The 25666-nt window shown below is 37.6% G+C and overlaps 1 protein-coding gene across 13 annotated transcripts in view; it reads left to right on the forward strand.

Moving 5' to 3' along the window:
- Nucleotides 1-11107, forward strand: part of ENKUR (enkurin, TRPC channel interacting protein) — a 24445-nt gene extending 13338 nt beyond the window's left edge. For 6 of the 13 annotated variants that reach the window (XM_008522782.2, XM_070601543.1, XM_070601542.1 and 3 more), the window contains 3 exons: nucleotides 1693-1916; nucleotides 5337-5483; nucleotides 10087-11011. In XM_008522782.2, the coding sequence (XP_008521004.2) occupies nucleotides 1693-1916; nucleotides 5337-5483; nucleotides 10087-10260 (545 nt within the window). In that variant the 3' untranslated portion in view covers nucleotides 10261-11011. Of the gene's footprint in view, nucleotides 1-1692; nucleotides 1917-5336; nucleotides 5484-10048 lie in introns of all 13 variants that reach the window. The other 7 variants (XM_070601548.1, XM_070601549.1, XM_070601547.1 and 4 more) reach the window with 4 other exon arrangements.
- The last annotated feature ends 14559 nt before the right edge of the window (nucleotides 11108-25666 follow it).

Below are 25666 nucleotides of genomic sequence, written 5' to 3' on the forward strand. Positions count from 1 at the left end.
TATCTAGAGGATAGATACCTCTGGTTTTTTAAGCAAACAGATTATGCAAACCTTATTTGGTTGGGTGTATCTGGTCGAAGGAAGCTATTTGAGTCACAACAATGAGGCCTCATTCTCTGCTCCATACTTCATAGGAATTCCGTAATTCAATTTCTAACAATGCTCACGTTTCAGTAATAGGTTAAACAGGAAGAAGATGCCATTTTTGTAGGTCAAAAACAGTAAAGAATTTCACGTATAGTTCAACCAAATATATACGTTATATTCTACATATTAAATTTTAATTTTTCTTCCCTCATCAGAACGTAAACTCCATGAAAACAAGGACTTTGTCTCTTTTGTTCCCTGCTGTGTCCGCAGTTCCTAGAGCATTACCTGGGGACATGGTATTTGCTCAACAAAAATATTTTGCATGAAGTAATGAATAAATGAATATTCAAAAACTCCTTTATAATGTTTCTGGGGTGTAGAACTAATATCCAGGTGTGTTGGTTTGCTAGGGCTGCCAGAACAAAGTATCACAGACTGGGAGGCTTAAATAGAAATTCATTTTCTCACAATTCTGAGGGCTAGAGTCCAAGATCAAGGTGTCAGCAGGGTTGGTTTCTTCTGAGGCCTCTCTTCTTGGCTGGTAGATGGCTGTGTTCTCACTCTGTCTTTACATGATCTTCCCTCTGTGTATGTCTGTGTGTAAATTTCCTCCTCTTATAAGGATGTCAGTCATATTGGATTAGGGTTCACTCTAATGACCTCATTTTAACTTAGGTACCTCTTTAAAGACCCTATGTCCAACTACAGTCAAGTGCTGAGGCCCTGCGGGCTAGGACTTCAACATATGAATATTGGGGGGACACAATTCAGTCTATAGCAAGAGATTAGGGGCTGGCCCTGTGGCTGAGTGGTTAAGTTTGCACGGTCCGCTTTGGCGGCCCAGGGTTTCGCCAGTTCAGATCCTAGGCACGGACATGGCACCACTTGTCAAGACATGCTGAGGTGGCATCTCACATAGCACAACTAGAAGGACCTACAACTAGAATATACAACTATGTACTGGGGGGGCTTTGAGGAGAAGAAAAACAAGAAGAAAAAAGAAGATTAGCAATAGATGTTAGCTCAGATGCCAATCTTAAAAAATCGAGTCCATACACTTTTAATAAAAATTATTGGATTTTTTGATAATAAAAGTTATATAAACGTATAAAAAGTTCAAACCGTGCAGGAATGAATAAAGCCAAAATCTTAAGTAACTGTGATGGGGTTAAGATTTGAGTAAGGTTTTGTCAAGATAATTGTTGCCTTCGGTTCTTAGAAATAAATTGCAATTATTTCACATTTTAGCATTTTGACATGACATTTTGACGTGGGTGTATCAAAATAGATGAGTTGGAATGGTCCAGTTGAAGAAGCTGTGTAAAAATGGCCAGTTTCATCTGCTGCTAATGAAGAGAACATGGTATAGAGAAATAAGATAAATTCTGGATAGTAGTTACGTTAGGAGGTGAGAGTCAATCAGGGAGGAGTGTATAGGAGACATATGATATGATTATGATTACTTATTTTTTACCTTATATTTTTGAATATATTATTAATAAAACTCCAATATACCAGTGGTAAAATATCTGGATGTTATAAATAGTACTAAGTAGCAATGTTTATAGTTTAATATTAACAAGGAAATGTTATGTTTAACAGAAAAAAAGTTTGATCGGAATGAGCCCAAAAAGCCTCCTGTGCCATTGAGGACTGATCATCCAGTCATGGGAATACAGAGTGAAAAAAATTTTATAAATACAAATGCAGCCGATGTCATTATGGGAGTGGCGAAAAAGCCTAAACCAATTTACATTGACAAAAGAACAGGAGACAAGCATGATCTTGAAACTTCAGGACTGGTTCCAAAGTACATCAGTAAAAAGGTAGGCTTGTGATATATTAATCAGCAACCTGAGATTCAAGTAGTTTAAATATGGTGTTCATAATGATTGTCTGTATTATCATGAATAGTGCTCTCACTGGACAAATTATCTAGATTCCCAATTCCCATTCTCCGCGATCTGTGTTTGGTCCAAGTCTAATGTGATGCTATTACGGAGAATTTGGAATGAACACCACCACATAGTTCAGTAGAGAAAAACTATAATTGTTGTCCTTAATTTCAATTGTAGATATATTTAACAATTATAACAAACATTCTCTAAAACGTATTAAATTTTGAGATGGAAGTGTCACTAAAAGCACGGTCACTACCATAAATCTAGAAGGAATAATCTTTCAGAAGACCCTAAGACTAAATCATTAGCTTGCAGTATCTTAGTAGCAGAATGAGTGAAATGAAGAGGAATACAACTCTAAAGTCATCCACCCCATCAGTGCAGAGTGAAGAATTCACATTACTGTTCCAACCTGACTATATTCACTTATTTTTAGTCTGGAGTAAAACAGACTTTGAAAGTACTATACAATAATCTAGTCTTCTTTTTTCCTTCATTTCTATCTGAAAAGTTGCTTATCAGATAGGCATATGATTTCATTGGTGAAATTATAGAAGTTTGGATTTAATTGTTTAAATATAGAAGATCTTTAAAATTGAAAAAGCTTGCCAAAAAAACAACTTATACAAAACTTCTTTTAGTTTGTATACTTCTAGAGTGCAAAAGTGCTTGAAACACATGTAGTAAAATATGAGTGCAAAACCCTAAAGAATAATGATACATAATAAGTTATAGCAACAAGGAAAGGAAGGAAAGAAGGAAGAGTAAAAAAAGAAATTGCAGTGTTGATGTATGGGGGGCTGCATTGAGGTCGTCTAGTGACCTACTGTGATAAATCCAATGCCTGTTCAAAAAAACCTCAAGGCCGTTGTCAGAGAACACAAATACTCTCTGAGAAACTCGTCACTCAGTAGGCTCAGACACCTTTGGAAGACGTTAGCAGGAATCTAGGAGTTGGCAGCACACACAGATAAAGTTATTTCAGGCTTCTCCAGATACTTGCTCCTTCTGTGGCCCTGGAGGCTTCTTAGAGTCTCTGTCCCATAGAGTGTGGAAAAGCAGAAATTTCAGTCTCCTGGCTCTTTAAAGCCACTTCCAATCCATTATTTCTCCACTATCATATAAAAACCCTTGTCCTTTGATGGTCATACCACCAACTGCCACACACTCAGCCCCTCCTTCTGGCTGCCTTCTGCCTAAGTTATTCACTTCAATACATTTTCTGCTTTGAGCAGAAGATTGAAAGTATCCATCACGAAGACAGAAAAATATTGTTAGTCTACCTATGCTTGTTTGCCAAGCCACACAAACACTCTGCACGTTTGTCTTCTTGGTGTTGCTGGCTAAGCAGTCAGGGCTCATGAAGGATTTACTCAACTTTCTTTCCACTTATCAGCAATAAGTTTTAAAAAATCTATTATTGGTAAGTGAGATAGTAAGTCCTTTTATGGGCAATATCATTTTTTAAAAGTGAGTGAACCTCATGCTTTAGTTCCAAATAAAATGTTATATGCCTGTTTGAGCCATGAGAAACAATTTGTGAAAACAAACAGAAGCATGAATGATTGCCTGAGCTATATAACAATAGTGGTGGGGCATCATTTCAAGTTCTAACTCTTGCCACTTACTTAAGTCTGTGATCTTTAACAAATCATTAGATTTATAAGTGATATAAAATACATCAAGCACTTGACACAACATCTGGCACCAATAAAAGTTCAGTACAGGGTGGATATTATCATACACGCAATTATCAATATTAGTAGTATTCATTAGCCTTCAATGATTCAGCACATGGGAATATTTCCAATCACTGAAGATTTTACTCATTTGTGACATAGTTCTTTTTCTTAAAAGTGTATCAAATCCTTCCCTTTATTAAACAGAGTATGCCAAATATAATTTAATCTTTCTGTGATGATACAGAATCATCATTATGAACATCAGTAATTGTACTGAGCTGTAATGCGGTGTTGCCCTCAGTGTCTCCTGAAGTGAATGGGACTGTTTACCACTGTGCTAACCTACCAGAATACTGTGCTCTTAGAGCTTATTTGTGTAGTGCTTTGCGACTTTCCAGAACATGTTTAAAGCTAGTATTTCTATCCCTTGTTCAATCAGGATGGGTTAGGTTATGCTATGGTAACAAATAACCCCAAAATTTCAGTAACTTAAAGCAACTAAGTTGCTTATGCTACATGTTCATTGAGGGTTGTTGGAAGCTCTTGCTTCTTGTCCTGGTTCCAGGACCCAGGCAACCCAGAACATCACTTGTCACTGTACCAGACAGAAAAAGAACATGGCAAGTCATCCAAGTTAGTTCTAAAGGCACAGAGGTCACTTCCGCTCACAGGGGGCAAGTCAGGTCACGTGACATGACTACATCTCACGTCAAGGGGAGCAGGAAAGTGTTGTCCTTCCAAGTGCCTAGAAGAAGAACCAGAATATTTGTGAATAGTTTTAATGACTACCTATCTCTCAACAGCTGCTTCCTCAGAGAGGTCTTCCCTGACAGTCTTATTTATCTGAAATAGCTGCTATTGCTTTCTTCCCCCTTACTGTCCTTTATTTTACTTTGGAGCACTTAGATGTATTATTTTACACTCTATTATTGGTGAGTTTCTCTCACCATAGAATGTACATTCCATGAGGACAGAAACTTTCTCGACTTTCTTATTCACTAGTATAGCTAGCACCAAGTACATTCTCAAATAATTTTTTGAAGAATAAACAAGTAGTTCTGTTTCTCTACACAGTGATATCAAACACATTCACTAATCTGAAAGAATCATGGCTGACTGCTTCAGTCAGCCTTGTAAGCAGCTCGGGAGGCTGAAAATGTATTTTGTGTTTCCAAAAACAACCTTAGATTCCCAAGTCAATTTTCTCTTAAAGCACATATGCTTAGTACTTCTTAAGAGTTTGTTTTTATAATGCCTTGGAAGCATTTATCATTTTCTTATTTAACAAGACCATGCAAAAGGGACCTCAAGATATTCAAGATATTCCAAGGTAAAGTTGAAGCACCTAAAATAAAGAAAGAAAAACCAACTCTTATGGGTAAAGGAGGAGCTGAGTTATCAGCCAAGAACAGGTGCTGGAAACATTCAAAAGAGGGAAAACAAGTGGCCTCAATAACAACTCCAATGGTTTTAAAAGACCAGAATCCACTAGTTCCCAATGGGGAAAAAATCACTGAATTTTGTCACTTTGCAGTGTTTTGAGCGAAAGCTTTAAGCCTGTAATATTTTGTTTTCTCTCAGTCATTGATTGGTTGGTAGGTACATATATATAAAATTGCATTCAGGATATTGATTTTTTTTCCCCTAAATAAATCTTTGTAAGGATTATGGTGTCACACCTGAGTATATATGTAAGCGAAATGAGGAAGTAAAGAAAGCCCAAGAAGAATATGATAATTATATCCAGGAAAACCTCAGGAAAGCAGCTATGAAAAGGTTATCTGATGAAGAAAGGGAGACGGTTCTGCAGGTGAGTGTGCTGTAATTTATATTCATGTGTCACTCTTTAGAATGGCTCTGAAAGAAATGTCCTCGATCAACTTGATTATTAAAGCCAGCACTGGGACTTTGAAATGAGAACCCGCCCTCTTGGTTACGGGGACAAACGACGTGCAGCAAAACTGACCCTTTGGGGAGAGCAAAAAGCTGTAATATAGAGATTCACTGAAAAATATTTTGTTTCCTATTTGGTGAGTTTCTGTTTTTTCCTGAAGATGGTGTTGGAAAGAAGCTCACCTTCTCCTGCAATGAACTTGCATAAATAAAGCAAAAAACTCATTTTTATTTTTATTCTCATGTCGCTGTATTTTTCAAAATTAACACCCATAAAGTAGACATTTTTCACTAGATGGAGCTCTAGAATAATTGAAACTGTTCCTGGGCCAACTTTTTTTTCTCCTATAAGCCAAATGTCCAAATTTTAAAATAACCCGGGGTTAGGTTTTACATATATTTTCCTTATTTTAAATAAAATAGACTTAAAGTCATATTTACACTGCAGTTTCTGATGCAGGACGTTTATCTGAAGCATTTAATATATTGGGGGATGTGAGCAGGGTTGCTCCATGATCATCTTTGGAGAGTATTTAGGAAGCACACACTTATACTCTTCTATAGTCATGTTATCTTTTATAGAGGTAAAAAATAGTACTTTACCCTTTGTTTTGTTATTTTGAAGGCTTTCCTCAGAGCCATTTTTAGTGACCTTTTAAAAACAGAAAAATCCTCTTTTTACTGCATTAATTTCTGTTGAAAAATAGATTCATATGCTGTGATAAACTCTTACCATTTTATCAATGTCATCATAATCGTCAATAAACATTTACTAAAAGCCCATTTTGCATAGAGTATCATGTGAAGTCCCAAGGATATTAAGCTGGGCATAAGATAAAATTTCTGCTATAGGTAATGTTGTAATTTAATTGAGGAGGGGTGATATGTATATATATGGCATATATAGATGCGAGTATGTGTGTGCACAGATCCTAAGTTTTCTAAGGTCCCAGGGGACTGACTGGTCTCCACTAAAGGATGTAAGTAGGTCTTTAGCTGGGCCTTAAACTGCAAAGTGAAAGGGTATCCCAGATAACAGGAGTCACTTAAGGGCAGGGACTGTGTCTGTTTCTTGACAACAGTCTCCCCAGTGCCTAACCCAGTGCCCGGTGTAAACACAGATGTTTAATAATGGTGTGCTGGAAGGAAGAAAGGAAGACAGGCCGGCAGGAAGGCTGGCAGACATGGGGGTTGGACTTTGCATGTCACTTTCAGGAAGAGTCTGGTCTTTGGCCCATTTTTCCTCTCTGTCTCTCTCTAGGTTGGATTCTACCATTTTTAGAAAGTGCACGCTTTTGTGAAAGCCAGGTTTTTATGTCTAAATGATGCTGAAAAATAGGAAGAGGGAGGAAGAACTTTTCTCAGAAGGAAAATGCTCTTCCCTCCCACGCAGTTCTGACCACCGTGGATAAGCAGCCCTCAGCTTCCTAATGTGGTCACTGCAGGGTTCCCTTGCGTGCCCTCGATGTGACAATGGCACATCCTCCCTTGGAGGCCTTATTAGCCAGGTAGTATAGCTGCTATGGCAACAAAGCCATGAGCTGTGTCCCTGAGAAGCCCGGAACAATGTTTCCTCCCTGGTTAAGAACTGTGTATGGTTCTATGACAATATGGTTGTATGTCCCTGAGTCAGCCACATTCTGCTCATTCTTCATAAAGTAACAGTCTCATTATTCTTGGAAAGGATTATCTTGTCCAAACTTATCATTTTACAGATGAAGATGTAAAATGCAAATATATGAAGTGGGCTCATTTCTGCATTCATCCATCTGTTGATTTATGGAACATCTGTTGTGTTCCAGGCACTGTACCCAGCCCCGGGGGATACTGCTGTGAGCAAAACAAACGCAGTCCTTACTGTCAGTGAACTTGGAGTTTCATTTACATGTGCTCTCTGTCACAAAATTATCAGGTGGCTAAAGAGGGACTAAAACACACATCAACCAATTCCCAGGCTGGTATTTTCTCTGCTACGTTACATGCACGTGCGTAGGAGGTAACAAAGGGAACTCTATCAGTTAGGGCTCCAGCAGAAAGTAGAAGGCACACTCAGCTGTGATTCTGAAGAGAATTTATGAAGGCGCTATTTACAGAAATGAAGCATGGCTAAGGGAACCAACAAGGAACACTGAGGCACCTCAGGGCAAAGGACAGTGGGAATCCACCACCACCCTAGGCTTGAAGGGCAGGGGCATGAAACAGCATTACCAGAGCCTGGTGAGAGCTGGAGTCTGGAAGGGGACCACTTGACAGGCATTGCTGTCACAGATGGATGAGCCAGAGCTAGTGTCCAGGTAATGTCAAGGAGAGGGGGATGAAATGCCCCAACCTCTCTCTTCTGCCGCCAGTGCCTTTTTTGCTGAACTCGGTCAGAGGCTGGAGGGTAAAAGAGCTCACAGGAAAGAACCCCACCAGCCTCCAGCCATAGTCATAGAGTAGGACAAGAAGGTGGAGAATGGATGGGGATGGGGTGGCTGCAAAAGGAGCATGGAACTCAAAGTACGTTTTATTTATTTCATGACTGCTTCTCCCTATTTGAAATTTTCCCAAAATTAGCAGTATTATTTCAGCATTAAAATAGAAGAGAGAAAAATTAAGAAATAAAAATAGGGGAAAATCACTATTGCTGCAGTGAATACAATTTTTCTAGATGAAATAACAAAAATGTCTTAAAAACAGCAAACAGCCTATTCCAATATGATATGAAATATTAGTTACATTTAGTTCCCATCCCTAGCTGTTGACTTTGATCCAAACATTATTGTACACACTGGGAGATAAAGCAAACTACCCTTTAAAAGGAAATACAGAGAAAAGTGTACCTGCTGTGACCACAAGTAATATGGAAATAGCATCCAAATAACTATGAAAAACCTTTGATATTTGGAAATGCATAAGTTCATAGATTTCCTCTCTGCAGTAGGCACTCCTGTGGCGCACTGTGGAAACCTATTTCCCATTTCATAATGAAAGACTATGGAGAAATAGAATTCCTTTGAGGACTTCTTTTAGAAATATATCTCATATGCTATTAAGAACTGTGTTAAGGGCCAGCTCTGTGGCCTAGTGGTCAAGTTTGGTGCACTCCACTTTGGCATCCCAGGTTCAGTTCCTGGGTGTGGACCTACACCACTCATTGGTGGCCAGGCTGTGGCAGAGACCCATATACAAAATAGAGGAAGATTGGCACAGATCTTAGCTCAGGGCAAATCTTCCTCAGCAAAAAAGAAGGAATTGTTAATTTATCCCCCTCTTTTAAACATTTAACCTGGATACTTTTCCTTCTATCTTTTCCCTTTCCCAAATCCTTGATATATTCTCACTCAACAAGGGTTCAAAATTTGTTGTTCTTTTTCCCAACCAAACTTTTCTATACAGTGTGCCCCATTCTATCATCATTTTTACCTAAGCATGGAAATATACCATTGAAACTTTATTATCCCCCAAAAGTTTCTACACAATTAAATTGGTGCTGTGAGGGCTTATTATGAAGATGTTATGATACTTCTAATCCTCCCTTAAACCTAAATGTATGGCCATGGTTTTCAAGGATCATATTTTCAAGGTAACATTTTAATTGTCCTTTCAGTTTTACTTTTGGTTTTTGTGTAAATAAAATGATTGTTCAACCGTGGTGAATAATAGAAAGTGTTAATTTATGAAATTTCATTGCATGAATTCAATTAGCCATTTATGACCATTTTCTCACTGGGGCCTCTAGTGCACTGTGATAAGAAATGAGAACTATGCAGAGATGGAAATAACCTTTATTGCCCCTAAGAGATCCCTAATTTTGAATTCGTTGGTTTCTGAGCATATAAAACATTAACTACATTATTGAATTAGCATGTGTGTTACTTTTAATGACATTTCAATCATTTCTAGAATCCATTAATGGGAAATATAGATCCCAAGACCATATGCAGGGAGAGTTCTTTAATATATTAAAAAGATAGATAAAAAATCATCTCTCGTTAAGTTGAATTTGGGCATTTTGTACAATTTCATTTAGTCAGACATGTTTCTTAAAACATGGCCATGCAAGTCAGAATCAAGTCTTTTGATGTGATTTCCCTGTTAAAGAATGAAGATAATGGTTTAAAGAGAAAAAACTAAAATTTCTATAAGAAATAATTTTCTGTTCAAGTGTTTTTTTGCTTGAAGATGTCAATTCTAAGTTGTCGTTTTTACCAAAGTGTTTGCTATGAGCTTGGTTTCTCACTACTCATCACTCTGCACACGCGTACTTGATGATAAAAACAAGTACAGTAACATTAAAAACAGAGCAAATAAATACTCCCAGTGGGACCTGAGCACACGATCAAGGACAGAGTTTGGCCTCCGTACCATATTTCTTGTTACTGTGGCCAAGTACTTGATAAATACATGTCATTCTTAAAGTTCTTTTGGTCAGTTTTCTTTACCTATTTATATTTTTCCTCACCAGTACAATCTTCTCAACCATTTACTTTACTTTTGCAGTTTCCTTTAGTGTCTGCAGTTTTCTCTACCGTTTGCAGGGGCTGAAAAAGAACTGGGAAGAGGTGCATAAGGAGTTCCAGTCCCTCTCGGTCTTCATTGATTCCGTGCCGAAGAAGATTCGCAAGCAGAAGCTGGAACAAGAAATGAAGCAACTGGAACATGACATTAGTGTCATTGAAAAGCACAAAATTATTTATATTGCCAATAAGTAATAACGTATCAAGTATAGTCATTTTAACATAGGAAAAAGAACATGGAAAACATAAAAATGAAACTATACATTTTTCAAAGAGGAAAATATTATGAAGAGAATAAAAATAGTCTTTACCAAATGCTTAGGCAATGTTTAAAGAATAACTTAATTATTTACTTGTGCTAGAGAAAATTTTGTTTTTACCAGTGTCAAGTTTTCCACATATAAACCAACTAAATTTTGATGTTACGTGTTCCGATTCTACAGTCTAATTCGTATTGTATTATTATGTACTTGGCTCACATAAACATTAATTTATGAGTCCTGAAAAATAAAGTCAGCACTCCGAACTTCACATTTTTCTCTACACTGCATGATACAAGGAACACAACACTAAAAACTGCTAAGTATTTTTAATTGGAAATAGTGGTATATGCTTTCTTACTAACATGTTTCTACATACTGTTTCAGAGCTCCACAAATTTAACAGCAAATATTCTCTGGGAGCCTATGTCATTTGCAGCTATTCCAAACTATAAATATTTTTGATATGCATAATGTTATATATGCTGAAAGGCTTGTATTTGGAAAAGGAAAAGTTAAGAAGATAACATAAAATCGAGAAGACAACTTATAAAATGCATCATTGAAGATGATTGAAGAGAGTGGCCTCCTTCCTGACGTACCAACTTTTAAAAACTTTCCTACTCTTAAGTGTTTTATTCCATAACTCACTGTATGTATTTCATTAAAATGGGATGCTACTTTTCCTTTCTGGTCCTTTCTATTTGTCTATTTTGTGAATTCTCAAGTTTCTATTTGTAAAATTACATAATTTATTAAGCAATAAATTTATGTAAGTGGAACTGTCTTCAACTCCAATAAGTCTACAAATATCTAAGAAGGAAAAGCTTCTTTCATGAAATTTTAAATTGGATAAATTTATTAAAATATATGAAACTACAAAATATCAGAGCAATAAAAATTGCTACTGCATTTACTGATTTTTATCCTATGGCGAACACAGAAAAAATGACAATTCTTTTCACACTTTTTCACAAACAGAATTTGAGAGCATTGTCGAAAAGCTTACTTTAGTTCATTAAAGAAAAATGTTTACATAAAAATGTTTTTGAAAACTCACTGTAAACTTTTTTCACATCTCTTTGTGAGCATCATTTCTTTATTCCTTTATTACTTTAGGGCAGAAATAAAAGAAAGGATAGTGTATGATAAATTCTCACATATCCAGAATGGTTGGTTGCTATTTCGGGTGGGCTAACAGCTGTAACAATAAACCCCAAAATGTGTGATTACTTAAACATGAGAGAAATTCATTTCTTGCTCACATAACAGTACTGTGCTATGAAGAGATCAGCAGGAATCTTTTCCACACAGTCGCTCAGGGATCCAGGCTTACAGAGTAGGTAGACTCCATTCTATCCAGAGTGGGGGAGGGCCACATACAGGCCACGCACAGAAAGGGGGCACATCATTTCCACTTGCATTTTCTAAGTAAGCAACACCAGTTGCCTTAACGAACCAGCTCTTACTCTTAGTAGCCCGAAAAATATAGGTGAATTTCTCACTTACATCACTGTCCAATGTGAATGAGGGTGAGGTGTATTCTGTTCCATGCAGTTACTCAGAGAGACAGCCTCTTCCTGCCTAGTGACTCTGCTGGTATAGCCAGCCTTCTCTGCTACAGTTACGGAGAAGATGTTTATGCTAGTATTTTATTTGTGAGATGATTCTTATACATACTAATTTGGGGGGGAGTTTTTTTGCCAAGGCAGATTCTCCCTGAGCTAACGTCCTCTGCCAATCCTCCTCTTTTTCTACTTGAGGAGGATTAGCCCTGAGTTAACATCTGTGCCAATCTTCCTCTATTTTTTTGTATGTGGGACACAGCCACTGCATGGCTGGTGAGTGGAATAGGTCCACACCCAGAAACTGAACCTGCAAACCCAGGCTGCCAAAGCAGAGTGCATGGAACTATAACCACTCAGCCACGGGCCCAGGCCCCATACTAATTTTTAAATAGTTCAAAATCAGTAGCAGTGCAAAAGTATCCTAATTATTTCAGCCTTATGGTTGTTATGTTTTGGAGTCAGGAATGAGAGTTGTCTTAAATGTTAAAATAGTTACTTTGTGGTTTTAGTGGATGAGTTTCCTCTTGCTTTCTGTGAATGTTACTAAAGAATCTAGACGTTTCTTCCTGGCCCACAATGTTGTGCTAGATAGACTTTATTGCCTTTCTCACTCACAGGCTTCCTAGGGGAACTTTCCCATCCATTCTTCTTAGGAAGGCTCTCCCTACCATGGGATCCCAACCTTGAAAACTCCAGTGCAACCTGCCCCCCATCCATCCGTGCATGCACACATGTACGTGGGGCATCCTACTGGAAAGAGGAGGGACAGATACCTGACTTAGGCGGTTAGCCAGTGACTGATCAGATTCTCTGTCTTGAGAGCATGAATTAAGAGATACAGAGACTATAGACACTCAAGCCTAAAAGGTCAAACTTCATTACTGCAGCTAGGATGACTTGGTTTCCATTCCCGCTCAAAAGAACTCTGAGTAGAATAAAGAAGTGGTCTAGCCCCTTGCCTAGATGTCTTCAGCTTAGTTTCTTGACATACTGTCCCTCCCCTCCCCACTTAATTGGCATTGCCTTAATATTGAGGTACTACCAGAGGTCTCCTGGATTTTTGCACACTATTTCCTCTAGCCAGAGAGCTACACTTTTCTTTCTCTTTTCCTGCATATCTGCCTGGAAAATCTCTAGTCTCCAAGGGTTGGATCACATCGCATTTCGGTGACACCCCTGTTTGATTCCTCAGATTCTGGCCTCTTATTATAGCATTGATCATTTGTATTGTGTATATGTGGCTATCTGCCTGTTTCCCACCAAACTGCAAGATTCTGAGGAGAAGGGACTGTGTCTTTTCATCTGCATTCCTTAGACTCTACATAGTAGCTAGTATATATAGAAGGTACTCAAAAGACCTTAATTAAATAATGAATGATACCCAAAGGTGTATTTTAATGACCCGTCGGCATTATTATCATGACATAAGTCAGACTTAGAGGAGAGGGATTTTGGCTACTAACCAAACCAGTTGGTCTATACCAACTAGTTGATGCATGATCAAATCAGAAGAAGTCAATTTCATGCAGTGCTTAAGAGCTCAATCACTGGACTCAGGCAGACTCAGGTTCACATCCCAGCTCATCAAGTTACTAACTATGCTTTGAAAACTTTTTAAGCTATGTTCACTTATCTGTAAGATGGAGCTGATAACCCATAACCACGCTTTGAGGAGCCGTGATGAGAATGGAATGAAACAACATATGTATAACAGCATAATCCCTGGCATGTAGAAAGACAATAAATTTATTGCTAAGATTTATTAAGATCCCTCCTTGAATTCTGTAGTACTTTTGTCCAGTTAGTGCTGGGCCCATTAGCACACTGTCAATAGAATTTCCCAAGCCCATAAAATCAAATTGCAGGAAAGGACCTGATTGAACAGTTTGGAAGTCCTGGCCTGAGATTAGCCTCGCCTGGCTAATCTCCTTAGTGGCACATGCAGATGATAACTATATTTGGTAAGTGCAACCTTTAATAACTGGAAAAATTTGTTAGTACTTCCTGAGTTACTAAGCACAGCTATTTCAAAAAGAAAGATAAGCTTAAATCAGTAATGATGCCAAGCATCACTAAGGGCAATGATCTGTAAGGTTATCTCCAACAAAGCCTCATGAGTGATATTTATAAGTGAATTAATGTGGCCCAGGACTGGCCTCAAGTCTGAGGGCCTCCCTACAAGTTCACTCTCCTCAGGACCTCAGAGACTGACACACATGAATTAAAATGCAGGTAGGTCAGAGTTGTCACCTGCATGTCATTTTTTTTTCTTTTTTTTATTGCACTATAATATAACAAAGTTTACCATCTTAACCATTTTTAAGTGTACATTTCAGTGGTATTAAACACATTTATAATGTGTAAGCATCACCACCATCCATCACCATAACTATTTTCATCTTGTTAAACTGAAACTCTATACCCATTAAACAATAACTCCCCATTTCCCCCTCCCCCCAGCCCCTGTCAACCACCATTCTACTTTCTGTCTCTATGAATTTGATTAAGTACCACAAATAAGTGGAATCATACAGTATTTATCTTTTTGTGACTGGTTTATGTCACTTAGCATAATGTCCTCAAGGTTTATTCATGTTGTAGCATATTGCAGAATATTCCATCGTATGTTTATACAACATTTTGCTTATCCATTCATCTGTTGATGGACACTTGGATTGCCTTCACGCTTTAGCTATTGTGAATAATTCTGCTATGAACATGGGTATACAAATATCTTTTTGCAACCCTACTTACAATTCTTGTGGGGATATACCCAAAAGTACATTTGCGGGCTCATATGATAATTCTATTTTTAATTTTTTGAGGAACTGCCATACTGTTTTCCACAGCGGCTGTACCATTTTACATTCCCACTAACAGTGCACAAGGGTTCCAGTTTCTCCACATCCTGCAAATACTTGTTGTTTTCTATTTTTTTGGTAATAGCCATACTAATAGGTGTGAAGTAGTACCTCATTGTAGTTTTGATTTTCATTTCCCTAATGATTGTCATGTTAAATATCCTTCTTGTGCTTATTATTCTTTTGTATATCTTTTTTGGAGAAATGTCTATTCAAGTCTTTTGCCCATTTTTTATTTGGGTTCTTTTGTTATTGTTGAGTTTTAGGAGTTTTCTATATATTCTGGATATTAATCCCTTATCAGATATAGGATTTGCAAGTATTTTCTCCTGTTTTATGGGTTGCCTTCTTACTCTGTTGATACTATCTTTTGATGTACAAATTTTTTTAATTGTCATGAAGTCTAATTTGCCTATTTTTTCTTTTGTTACCTGTGCTTTTGGTGTCATATCCAAGAAACCACTGCCAAATCCAATGTTGTAAAACTTTTGCCCTATGTTTTCTTTAGAGAAATTTATTGTTTTAGGTCTTGCATTTAGGTCTTTGATGCATTTTGAGTTAATTTTTGTACATAGTGTTAGCTAAGGGTCCAACTTCATTCTTCTATATGTATATATCCAGTTTTCTCAGTACCATTTGTTGAGAAGACTTTACGTCCCCATTGAATGGGCTTGGCACCCTTGTCAAAAATTATTTGACCATATATTCGAGGGTTTATCTCTGAGCTCTCTATTCTATTCCACTGATCTATATGTCTGCCTTTTTGCCAGTACCACACTGCTTTTATTAGTAGCTTTGTAGTAAGTTTTAAAATCAGAAAGTGTGAGTCCTCTAGTTTTCTTCTTCTTTTTCAAGATTTTTTTGGCTTTTCAGAATCCCCTGAGATACCATATGAATTTTAGGATGGGTTCTTCTATTTCTGCAAAAAATATCTTTGGGATTTTGATAGGAATTGCACTGAATCTGTAGATTGGTTTGAGTAGTACTGACATTTTAACTATATTAAGTCATCCAATCCATGAACATGGGATGTGTTTCCATTTATTTTTGTCTTCTTTGATTTCTTTCAGCAATGTTTTGTAATTTTCATTGTACAAGCCTTTCACCACCTTGGTTAAATTAATTCCTATGTATATTTGATGCTATTGTAAATGGAATTATTTTTGTAATTTCCCTTTGAGATTGTTCTTTGTTAGAGTATTGAAATGCAACTGATTTTTGTGTGTTGACTTTGTATCCTGCTACTTTACCAAATTCATTTACTAGTTCTAACAGTTTTTTTGGTGGAATCTTTAGAGTTTTCTACATATAAGATCATACACTCTGCAAACAGATAATTTTACTTCTTCCTTTTCAATTTGAATGCCTTTTATTTCTTTTTCCTGCCTAATTGCTCTGGCTAGAACTTTCAGTACTATGTTGAATATAAGTGGTGAAAATGGGCATCTTTGCCTCATTCCTGATCCTAGAGGAAAAGCTTTCAGTCTTTCACCACTGAGCATGATGTGCACTTTGGGTTTTTTATAGCTTTCATTATCTTGAAATAATTTTCTTCTAATCCTAGTTTTTTTGTGTGTTTTTCCCATGAAAGGGTGTTGTGAACATCAATTTTTAAGAAGTATCTCTCATCTGAATTATCAGTGCATTCTTTCCTAGTTATCAATCTATATGGAAAGACAATTCATAATCAAAAGAATATATTGGCTAGAAAAGAGTCACAAAAAACGTTTAGATTATAAAATTCTCTTCAGCTAACATAACTCATTCATTGTCATTCAACAAATACTATCTACTACGTGCCAGGAACTGTTCTGGTTGCTGGGCAGAAAACTGAAAAAAATAGGTATATTGGAAGACAAAAATAATCACACAAATACATTTATAGTTAGAAATTGAAATTTGTGATTTGAAAGAAAAAAACAGGAGGCAATGCAAGAGAATATCAAGGGAGTCCTAAATCAGATTTTATAGTTAAGGGGATGCCTTTTTGAAGATGTGACATTTAAAAATAGACTAAAGAATTAGTAGAAGCTAAGAGAGATGAGGAAGAAAAACGTGTTGAGGGAAAAGTATTCCAAGCAGAGAGAGTAAAATGTGTGAATGATCTCGGGCAGGAAACCCTCAACCCATAGAAGGAAGGGGCTGGATTCTACTTAGAAAAGGGAGAAAGATGCAAGCTGAAGATGAAGAAAGAAACAGGGGCTATTGATGTGTTTTAAGCAGGGAAGCGGCATGATGCAATCAGTATTTTTAAATGATCACTTGCTACGTGGATTGCAGTGGAAGAATGAATCAATGTGGGGAGACTAATTAGGAGACTATCATAATCTTCCAGGTAAAGAAGATAGCGGCATAGACCAAGGCTGTGGTAGTGAAGACAAAGAACAGCTGTTGGCTTCAAGAAATATTTAGGAAGTAAAAATGTAACTTAGTGATGGACTGAAAGGGAAGGAAGAGGGAAGTGTCAAGGATGACAACCAAATTTCTGATTTGAGCAACCAGCCAGTGGAGATGCCATTATCTGAGTGGAAGAAATCTACAGGAGGAGCAGATTGGGGGAGGTTATGGTGAAGCGATCAAGAATACAATTTTGGACACGTTGTATTTATGACAATCTAGTTGGAAATTTAGATGATAGATGGATGGATGGATGGATGGGTGGATGGACGGATAGATAGATAGATAGATAGATAGATAGATAGACAGATAGATAGATATTTGAGTCAGAAAAGAAATCTGGGGTAGAGTGATAAATCTGGGAATTCAACAGCATGAATGAGATCACCTTACGACAAAGTAGTGAGTGAGAAGACAATGAATGAGCACTTAGCAGCTCTTCTCTTTGCAAGTCAGATGGGAGAGCTGGAAGGAGCAAGTAGATGAGAGAGCGAGTGGCCTGAGAGGTCAGAAGAAAACCAGGAAGCCAAGAAAATTCAAGAAAGGAGCACCCTTTCCCTAAGGTAGAAGCTTGACAATGGGAATGAAATTGTCAACACCCTGGCCAAGCCTTCTTCTCCCTCGCTCTGAGCAAGATACAGGTCAACTTCTACATTGGCTCCCCTGCTGTTGTTTTATATTTGCAGGCCAAACTCTTATGCTGAAATCCTTTTATCTCTCTAGATACCTTAATATCATTGGTCAATGTCATAACATTAGCATATGTCTTAACGTGCCTGTTAATATAGCCCACATGAACACGGTTTGACCACAAAAGTGAAGGAAATTTTCAACAGCTCAAGGAAGTTTTTCAGCAAGTAAAGAGGCCAATGCTGGGTATTACCATATTAACTCTCAAGAAGGCAATCTAATTTCTCTCATTTCCAAGTTCTGCAACCTGCAGAAGGTGATTGATTCATAAACACTGGTTCATTCAAGTAGGAGACAAGCATAGATAAGGGATAAAAAGAGCAAGGTAATTCTTCTGGAGGGTTTGTTTCTTCCTGCTGAGATGTAATCATGGTGGAAAAAAATGAGCAAATTTGACTAAGTTATGTGACCTTTGAGAAATGACCATGTCTCTCAACCTTACTTTCATGTGTAAAACTGGGTGAAACTGAACTAGATTTTGTCCAACCTGCCTTCCAGCTCTAATGGTCCATCAGTATAAAACTGCATGACTATGTTCAGTTTAGCTTAAGCAAAAGTTGGGACTTCAAACAGATCAGAAAGCAGAAAAGCTGTAGAGGATCTGGAGCCAATGATTCACATCCACATGCATCAGCCCAACTCACCATTTGGCATATTGGAAAGAAAGTTAGATAAAACCATCACTAGTTTTTAGATGGAAACTTTTGTAATAATAGCCATTTGAGGCTTTCAACCACGGGTGTTCTTCACTCTAAGGAGTTTAAATAGATGGTCTCTGAGAAACCAGTGCTGAAAGAAGGAAGGAAGGAAGAACAGGAGAGAGGGAAGGAGGGCCAGTGAGAGGGATGGGAAGAGAAAAGTTTAAAGAGAAATGGGATGTGTCCTTTTAGCAAGAAAAACTGGTTTCAATTATAGAAGAACATTCTCTCTGATCATGCCATTGCCTCTGTGCTTTTAGACAATATCTGTGACTAAAAAAAAGAATCTTGTTTTTATAATAAAAATTGCTGAGTGAGGTCAGAAGTGGTGGCATTTTTTTCTTCACGCATAATTTGCTTGATGGGAAATAACTGAAATTAGCAACAGACTACGTTCATGCTTGTTATCCCTGAAAACTAAAGATATTGTTTCACAGAATTGGTGTTAAAAGGCCATGCAGATATTAATTTTTTAAAACACACATGCAGATATGGCCTTTAGATGCAGACTTTTTATTCTAAAAGATGCTGCCTATATAGGAAGTGAGACTGGGTGAGTGAGATAGATATATATATATATATATATAATACACACATATATATATTTTAACTGCCTTAACTTAGGCACTCGACTGTTGTCTATGAAGCAAGGATAAACATTTATCTAAAATTGTGTTGATGTGGAAAACATCTGTGGAATTCTTTTGGAATAAAAAGCATCCATCCCACCCCTGAAACTCTGCCACCAAGTTCTCCTTTCCTGAGCCAACCAATGTTATCAATTTTTATGTACCTTTTCAGAAATATTTTATAAAAGGAAATGAATATATGTGTGTATATATATCACACAAAAACACATATTTGTGTATATTATATATATATACCCCTTTCACTTTTTTTTAATTCAAATGGGAGCACATAACACTTGCCTTTTTCAGTTAATAATGTGGAGATTTTTTTCTTTTCTTTTCTTTTTGATGAGGAAGATTGGCCTTGAGCTTACATCCATTGCCAATCTTCTTCTCTTTCCTTGAGGAAGATTGTCACTGAGCTAGGACCTGTAGCAATCTTCCTCTATTTCATATGTGGGACACCGCCACAGCATGGCTTGATGAGCAGTGTGTAGGTCCGTGCCTGGGATCTGAACACACGAATCTCAGGCCACCGAATCAGAGTGCATAAACTTAACCACTGTGCCACCAGGCCAGCCCCTGGAGCTCATTCTTTATCAATGCATTATGTTCTTCATACCTTTTAGTGGCTTGGATGCATGGTATTAAATTGTATAGGTGTATGTAATATATTTCACCAGTGCCCTACTGATGGATATTTAAGTTATTTCATTTAAGCTGTTTTCAATATTTGCTATTAAAAGCATTGTCACAGTGACTGACTTTGAACACACATCATTTCACACATTTGATGATATTTGTAGGAAATCATTCCCAGGAGAGAAATAACAAGGTCAAAATGTATGTGCACTTGTAATTTTATTAGAAACTATTTTTTATTTTGCTCTTGTGTGTGTGTGTGAATAAGTGATGTATATACATGGTCTAAAATTCATAACGTACCCAAATGTGAGTAGGAGAAGTCAGTCTCCCTCACGCCCCTTTCCTATAGCCGCTGAATCGCCCTTTACAGAAGCAACCACTGGGACCAACTTCTTGTGCATATTTCCAAATAATATTCTATGCATATGTATATTTGTCACAGAAAAATAATGATATAGAATTATTCCAAGTTGACAGATACGTGGTTTTCTTCTGTCACAGTCTACAGGGACCAGAAGACTCTTGCCAAGAGAGGCATCATATATTGGTGTAAGTGTTCATGTTAGGAATAGCTTCCTTACTGCCTCATCGTTCTTTATCAGCCACATACCATCAACACTGTGGATTCCATCAGGAAAACAGTAATAGTTTTATTGGCTTCCACTATGCCTATGTGTTCATTCTGGATGGAAGAGGGATCACGGATATGAGACCTTGCTGTCCTTGGCCAACCATACTGAATTTTCCAATCTGGATTCATTGTACCATCTGAGATCTGTTTTTATCTTCCTAGTGCTAGGGTCTGCAATGGATCTACTGTTTCCTGTGTTTTGTGTTTTTCTCTTTCTTGATTGTCTTTTCCAATACTGGAAGGCTACATGTTTATTAACTTCAGATTGCAGGCCGCATTCAGAAAGAACTTCCCTTGACACAACTCTGTTCAATTCCATTTCTCTGTGCAAACTGTACTGCCCCTTGCTTGAGTTCTTCTCTTTTGTAGTATCTTTCTGGAAGCTACGAGGAGCAGTCACCCTACCAAAGTATTTTGAGTTCTTCAAACCAGTTCCCCTGGAGGGGGCAGACAGGCGTGTGGTTTCTCTTCTATGACACTACTAGTGACAATTTTACCAAATATTTTGCCACGGAATAGCAAGGGTCAATAGCTTTCCAGCCTGCCCAAGAACCTATCCCACTATCTATATGACCCCTGTTCATGACTATTAAGAGGAATTGGCCCTTTCCAAGGCACAGAAAGCCTGTCAAGTCTTATCTTTCATAGGATTCTGTTCCACCGAAGTGGCTATTATATAACCTAAGCAGACATAACCAGAGTTTGCTGTCACCACATACTCGCGGTCCACTATCTGCCAATGGAGTCAATCAGGACAAAGTTAACTGTCCAATTCCAAGGTTCTTTTAAGCAAGGAAAACAATGAAACAGGGGGACCCAACAGCTGTCTACTTTCCTTTCTATTCCCTGGCCTTTCTGAGGCCAAGACAGAGGATAAACCTTCATCTTGTGCAATTCCCACACATGAGCTGTGCTGTTTTGGACCAGCACAGGTTTCTTTTATCTTTATTGGCTTTGAGGAGACAGTCAAATTTTCTTCTGGATAAGCTCTAGGACTCTGCACAGCCAGCAGGCCTAGGCTTCAGGCCCAGAGCACCCTGGAGGCCACATGTGGTTTCATCTGGACAAACACTCTAAAACAAATTCCCTGGCTTTTCTTCAGAATTATGGAGATGACAGGCAGCTGCCACCCACATAGTAAGATGATGTCCAGCACTAAAATAAGGGCCATATAGGGTATTGGTGGTATAAATACTGAGACTGATGAGTTAGGCCCCATTACAGCATTGTCTTAGAATTTGGATCACTATCTTTCTATAGCATTAAACCGCTGTGGTTCTCTTGTGATTTTAAAAAATCACTTTGACACACCCTTTGGGGAATTAATATACAGTAGTAAAGCCTAAAAATCTCTGTTTCTTCTAAGTATATTTTATAACATAAAAGATAAAGTGAAGAATGTGCCAAGATTCTAAGTGTTCAAAATTTCTGGTTATTTCCATATGAGCCAAACAAGTTGATGACAATTGACCCTTATGCTTTTTAAAAATTAAATAAAATGGAAAATTCTCAAAAAAGTAAAAATCTAAGCCAAGGGCCTTCACTAAAATAATCCTCTTTGTAAGAGATACAATATTCTATCATCATTTAGTTTTATGTTTCTAGTATTATCTCATAAGTTAAAGTATACTTTAAGTAATTATCCGACGTTGATTCATCAAACGGTATTTGGGTTTTTTTTTAAGAACTCAGGTATTTTTCAGGGATTTTTAAGTTATAGTGAGCGTTTAGATTGATATTTTATTATTACTATACTTTTCATAAACACATTGAGACTAGTTTTCTTAAAATAGTTATATTTTAAAACTATTTTAAATTGTTAGATTCTTTTAAAAGTCACATCAGAATTCACATGTTCTAGATAGTCTATACAAATGTTTAAGAGAAAATTAATTTTAAAATTGTTATGTTTGCTAACCAACATTTTTCTGGGGGTCTTATGAGGTGTGATTATCACCAACCCCCTCTCACATATTGTATTGCTTTTCTATTGCATATTCATAAGATCGTATTTTGCTTATTCATCCTTCTCATGTGCCCATATCTCATTAAATATAAGATGTCATCATAGTAAGATGTATCATTTTATGTACCACTAAGAAAGAAAAAACCCTAACAATTAAACTATTACAATGCTTTCTTATCACTTAGAATTTTTATTTTATACTTGTTGAAAGAGCTCTTTTCAACCTAAAATACAGATTTTTACACGTAGTTTCACATGGAGTAAAAAGATTAAGGTTAAGGTGATCCTAAAATATCTTTACATTCAGAGCTGGACTCATCCTTATCATTTTTCTATGCAGAATTGTCAATGCCCATATTTTACCATTTTCTGTGCCATCAGGAGTGTTGGTGGTACAATTTATACAAGAAGACTCCAATATTGTCTCTGAGATTTTATTTCAAGCTACTGACTCCTCTTCTGCAAGTCTGGATGATATTGGTTTTTCCTCCAATGACAACCACTTCCTTCAACTAATATCAAAGTTTGCCACTCTGCTGTTTCCATACCTTTCCATATACACAAAAACTTTTCATTTCAAGGATTAATAGTAGTATAATCTTTTGTAAGACATGTTACATGTCTGTTAAACTCAACAGATATAGAGCCAACAATCTACAAAACTCAGTTGAAGTGACAATGACCAAATTTGCTCATATGTGTATAATAAAGTGTCACAACTACTACCTGTTTGATAGTGACTATGCGACACCATCAATTGTAAGGCAGCCTGATTTCAGAGACGTTCAAATGTGAAACATGTGCATCTTAAGATAGATGAAATATGCTACAAGCCCTTCTACCGAAACAACCCGCTGCTTCCTAGATGTTACCTTGTCCTTGAAAACCTGGCTCAAATCCAGCTCATTGTGGAAGCATCCATGACTATAACCCCACTGGACACTTTGCATTGCTCACAGGACTCTATGTATCCATTTATCCAGTGGTCGGTCACACTGGCTACCTTTTTCAGAATAAATTTGTATGAACCAGGCTATAAGAATCCTCTTTGATACTGCTTAGCACAGCGTTCAGCTGAGAGCTGGGATCATGCCCTCCTGAGAAATTAGAGCAGAAAAAAGAGCCAGGGGCATCCAAGTGCCCACCTTGATGGTTGGTTTAGCAGACATATAGTTTGATCATTGGATGTGCAAACATTTTGCCTTATGTTATAGCTCTTAGCCTCCCCCTTAGAAGAAAGGGGATATTAAATCCACAGTGCCTAACCAATCCACAGTCTGTTGGATTTGACTCCCAATCGATGCTTAATTTGTGTAGCTTAGATATTTGTGTGGAAACTCACTAGACTGATTACCTTCCATCTAACAGGGAAAAGTTTTGTTCCTATGGCAACTGTTTTAGAACAGTGCATACTTACTATACTTCTAAAATATGCAGCCCATCCTTATGGGAGTACACATCATCTTGAATGGATTCTTTTCCTCCTTCAATAAACATTGATTCCTTTTTTTTTCCTTTTCACCTGATTTCAGAATAAAATAAAACTTTGTGAGAATTGCTAAGGAAGAGCTTCAGGAAATGAGAACCATGGATGGGCCTGGTTCCTTGCAGCTGTCATAGGAGAGCAGAAACACGGTCCTCAAGTGGTTTCTGGGAACACATGCCCAGTCCCTCCATGGCTGTATTTCTCCCAGACTCTGTTTTCCATGCATCATCATGTTTGCTGTGTTTGGGATGTTGCTATGCAAAATGATATCAAAGAGCGGGGTTTTTTTTCTAAGGCAATCAAGCTTAGCAAATGATACTTTAGGATGATGCAAAAGTTTCTCAGAAAAATTTTAGAATTCCCTGGGGAGAGATTTAAGAATGTTCATGATAAGAAAGGATAAATGCTGATAATGGCCTAAAATGTCATTCTGCATGATAAAAGTCATCAGTTCCAGGAGCTTTGTAACTATTGATATCACTCAAGCTGCAGTTTTGTAAAGTACTCTTATTTGTATTTTTCCAAAGAAAAGGCCCTCTCCATCTTTTTCTTCTAATTCATTGGCCTCTCTGAATTTTTTCCCTTTAAAAATGATCTACTATGATCTTACTAAAGCAAAGAAATAAATACATCAAAACTACAACTTTTAGCATTTGTTAGAAAAATTTGTATCATGCTTTTCATTTTGTCTTTTGTTTTCTGTCTGTGAATTTTTCTTCAGAGCTTACTCATAGCAAAAGTTCTGTGGGTTCTGCAGTTCTGTGATAGACACGCAGAGGAGAAGTTATGAAACATGTTCATCATATCTTAAGCATGTAATGCCCATCCTCAGCAAACAAGACTTATAGACTCTGAAATGATGAGTCTTCATAACTAAAGGGGCAGTCTGGGCTTACTTAAGGATTGGAAGCATCTGTCTTGCTGATAAAGAAGCCAAAATGCAAGGTTTAGGAGAGTAGAGAGTGAGTGATCATAAATGATTTAACTTTTGTGCCTCCAAAGGTAGCGGTCCCTGTATAGTACAGTGAACCCTGAGAAAGATACAGGACTCCTAGGCGATATTATGGGTTTCTAAGCATCCTGCCTGCCTGCATCAACATGCTAGCGCCTGAAAGTCCACCATCAAGTCTTATCACTGAGTTAGAGTATTCGAGTAGGTAGAAAGGCCCCAAATGAAGGAGTCAGAAGGCACATAAGGGAGTAGGGGCAGTGTGGGGACTGAAAAAAGTTGTGGGTGTGCAGTTACACTGTTCAAGGAAGGTCACCACAGGGGAAGCTTGGACAGCAAAGGATATTATGAAGGATGCTAGCAGCTGGATGAGCGAAGGGGCATCAGCATCTGTGAGAAGGAGATTGGTTGAGGACACAGAAAGTTTTTCCTGATTTCTAAGTGTTCCTTGTTGGCTCTGCAAGACATCAAATTTGTGCTGACTCAGACCTCCCCGGTGGGGAGCACCTCAGGCTGGCTAGGCTTACCCTTTGTTTTCCTTGTTCATCAGCCCTGGAAAAGGATTTATGTCACAGAAAAAGGAAAAGGAAACAGAGTTCTTCTTCCTCTTCAGCCTGGGAAAACCCTGCTCCCTATATTAGCATCAGAAGAAAGAAAGAATTGCGGCCCAAGATCTTACGTGCAGATAGGTTTACAAAAATCTACCAGGTAACAACATTTTCCACCAATATTTTCCAATCTTTCAGGGTCCCAGTGGTGAGGTAGCTGATGGCCATAAATACCAGAAGCCTGGTCTATGGAAATGTGTTCAAAGTTTTTTA

The sequence above is a fragment of the Equus przewalskii genome, chromosome 30, assembly GCF_037783145.1.
Source record: "Equus przewalskii isolate Varuska chromosome 30, EquPr2, whole genome shotgun sequence".
Classification (NCBI taxonomy): Eukaryota; Metazoa; Chordata; class Mammalia; order Perissodactyla; family Equidae; genus Equus; species Equus przewalskii.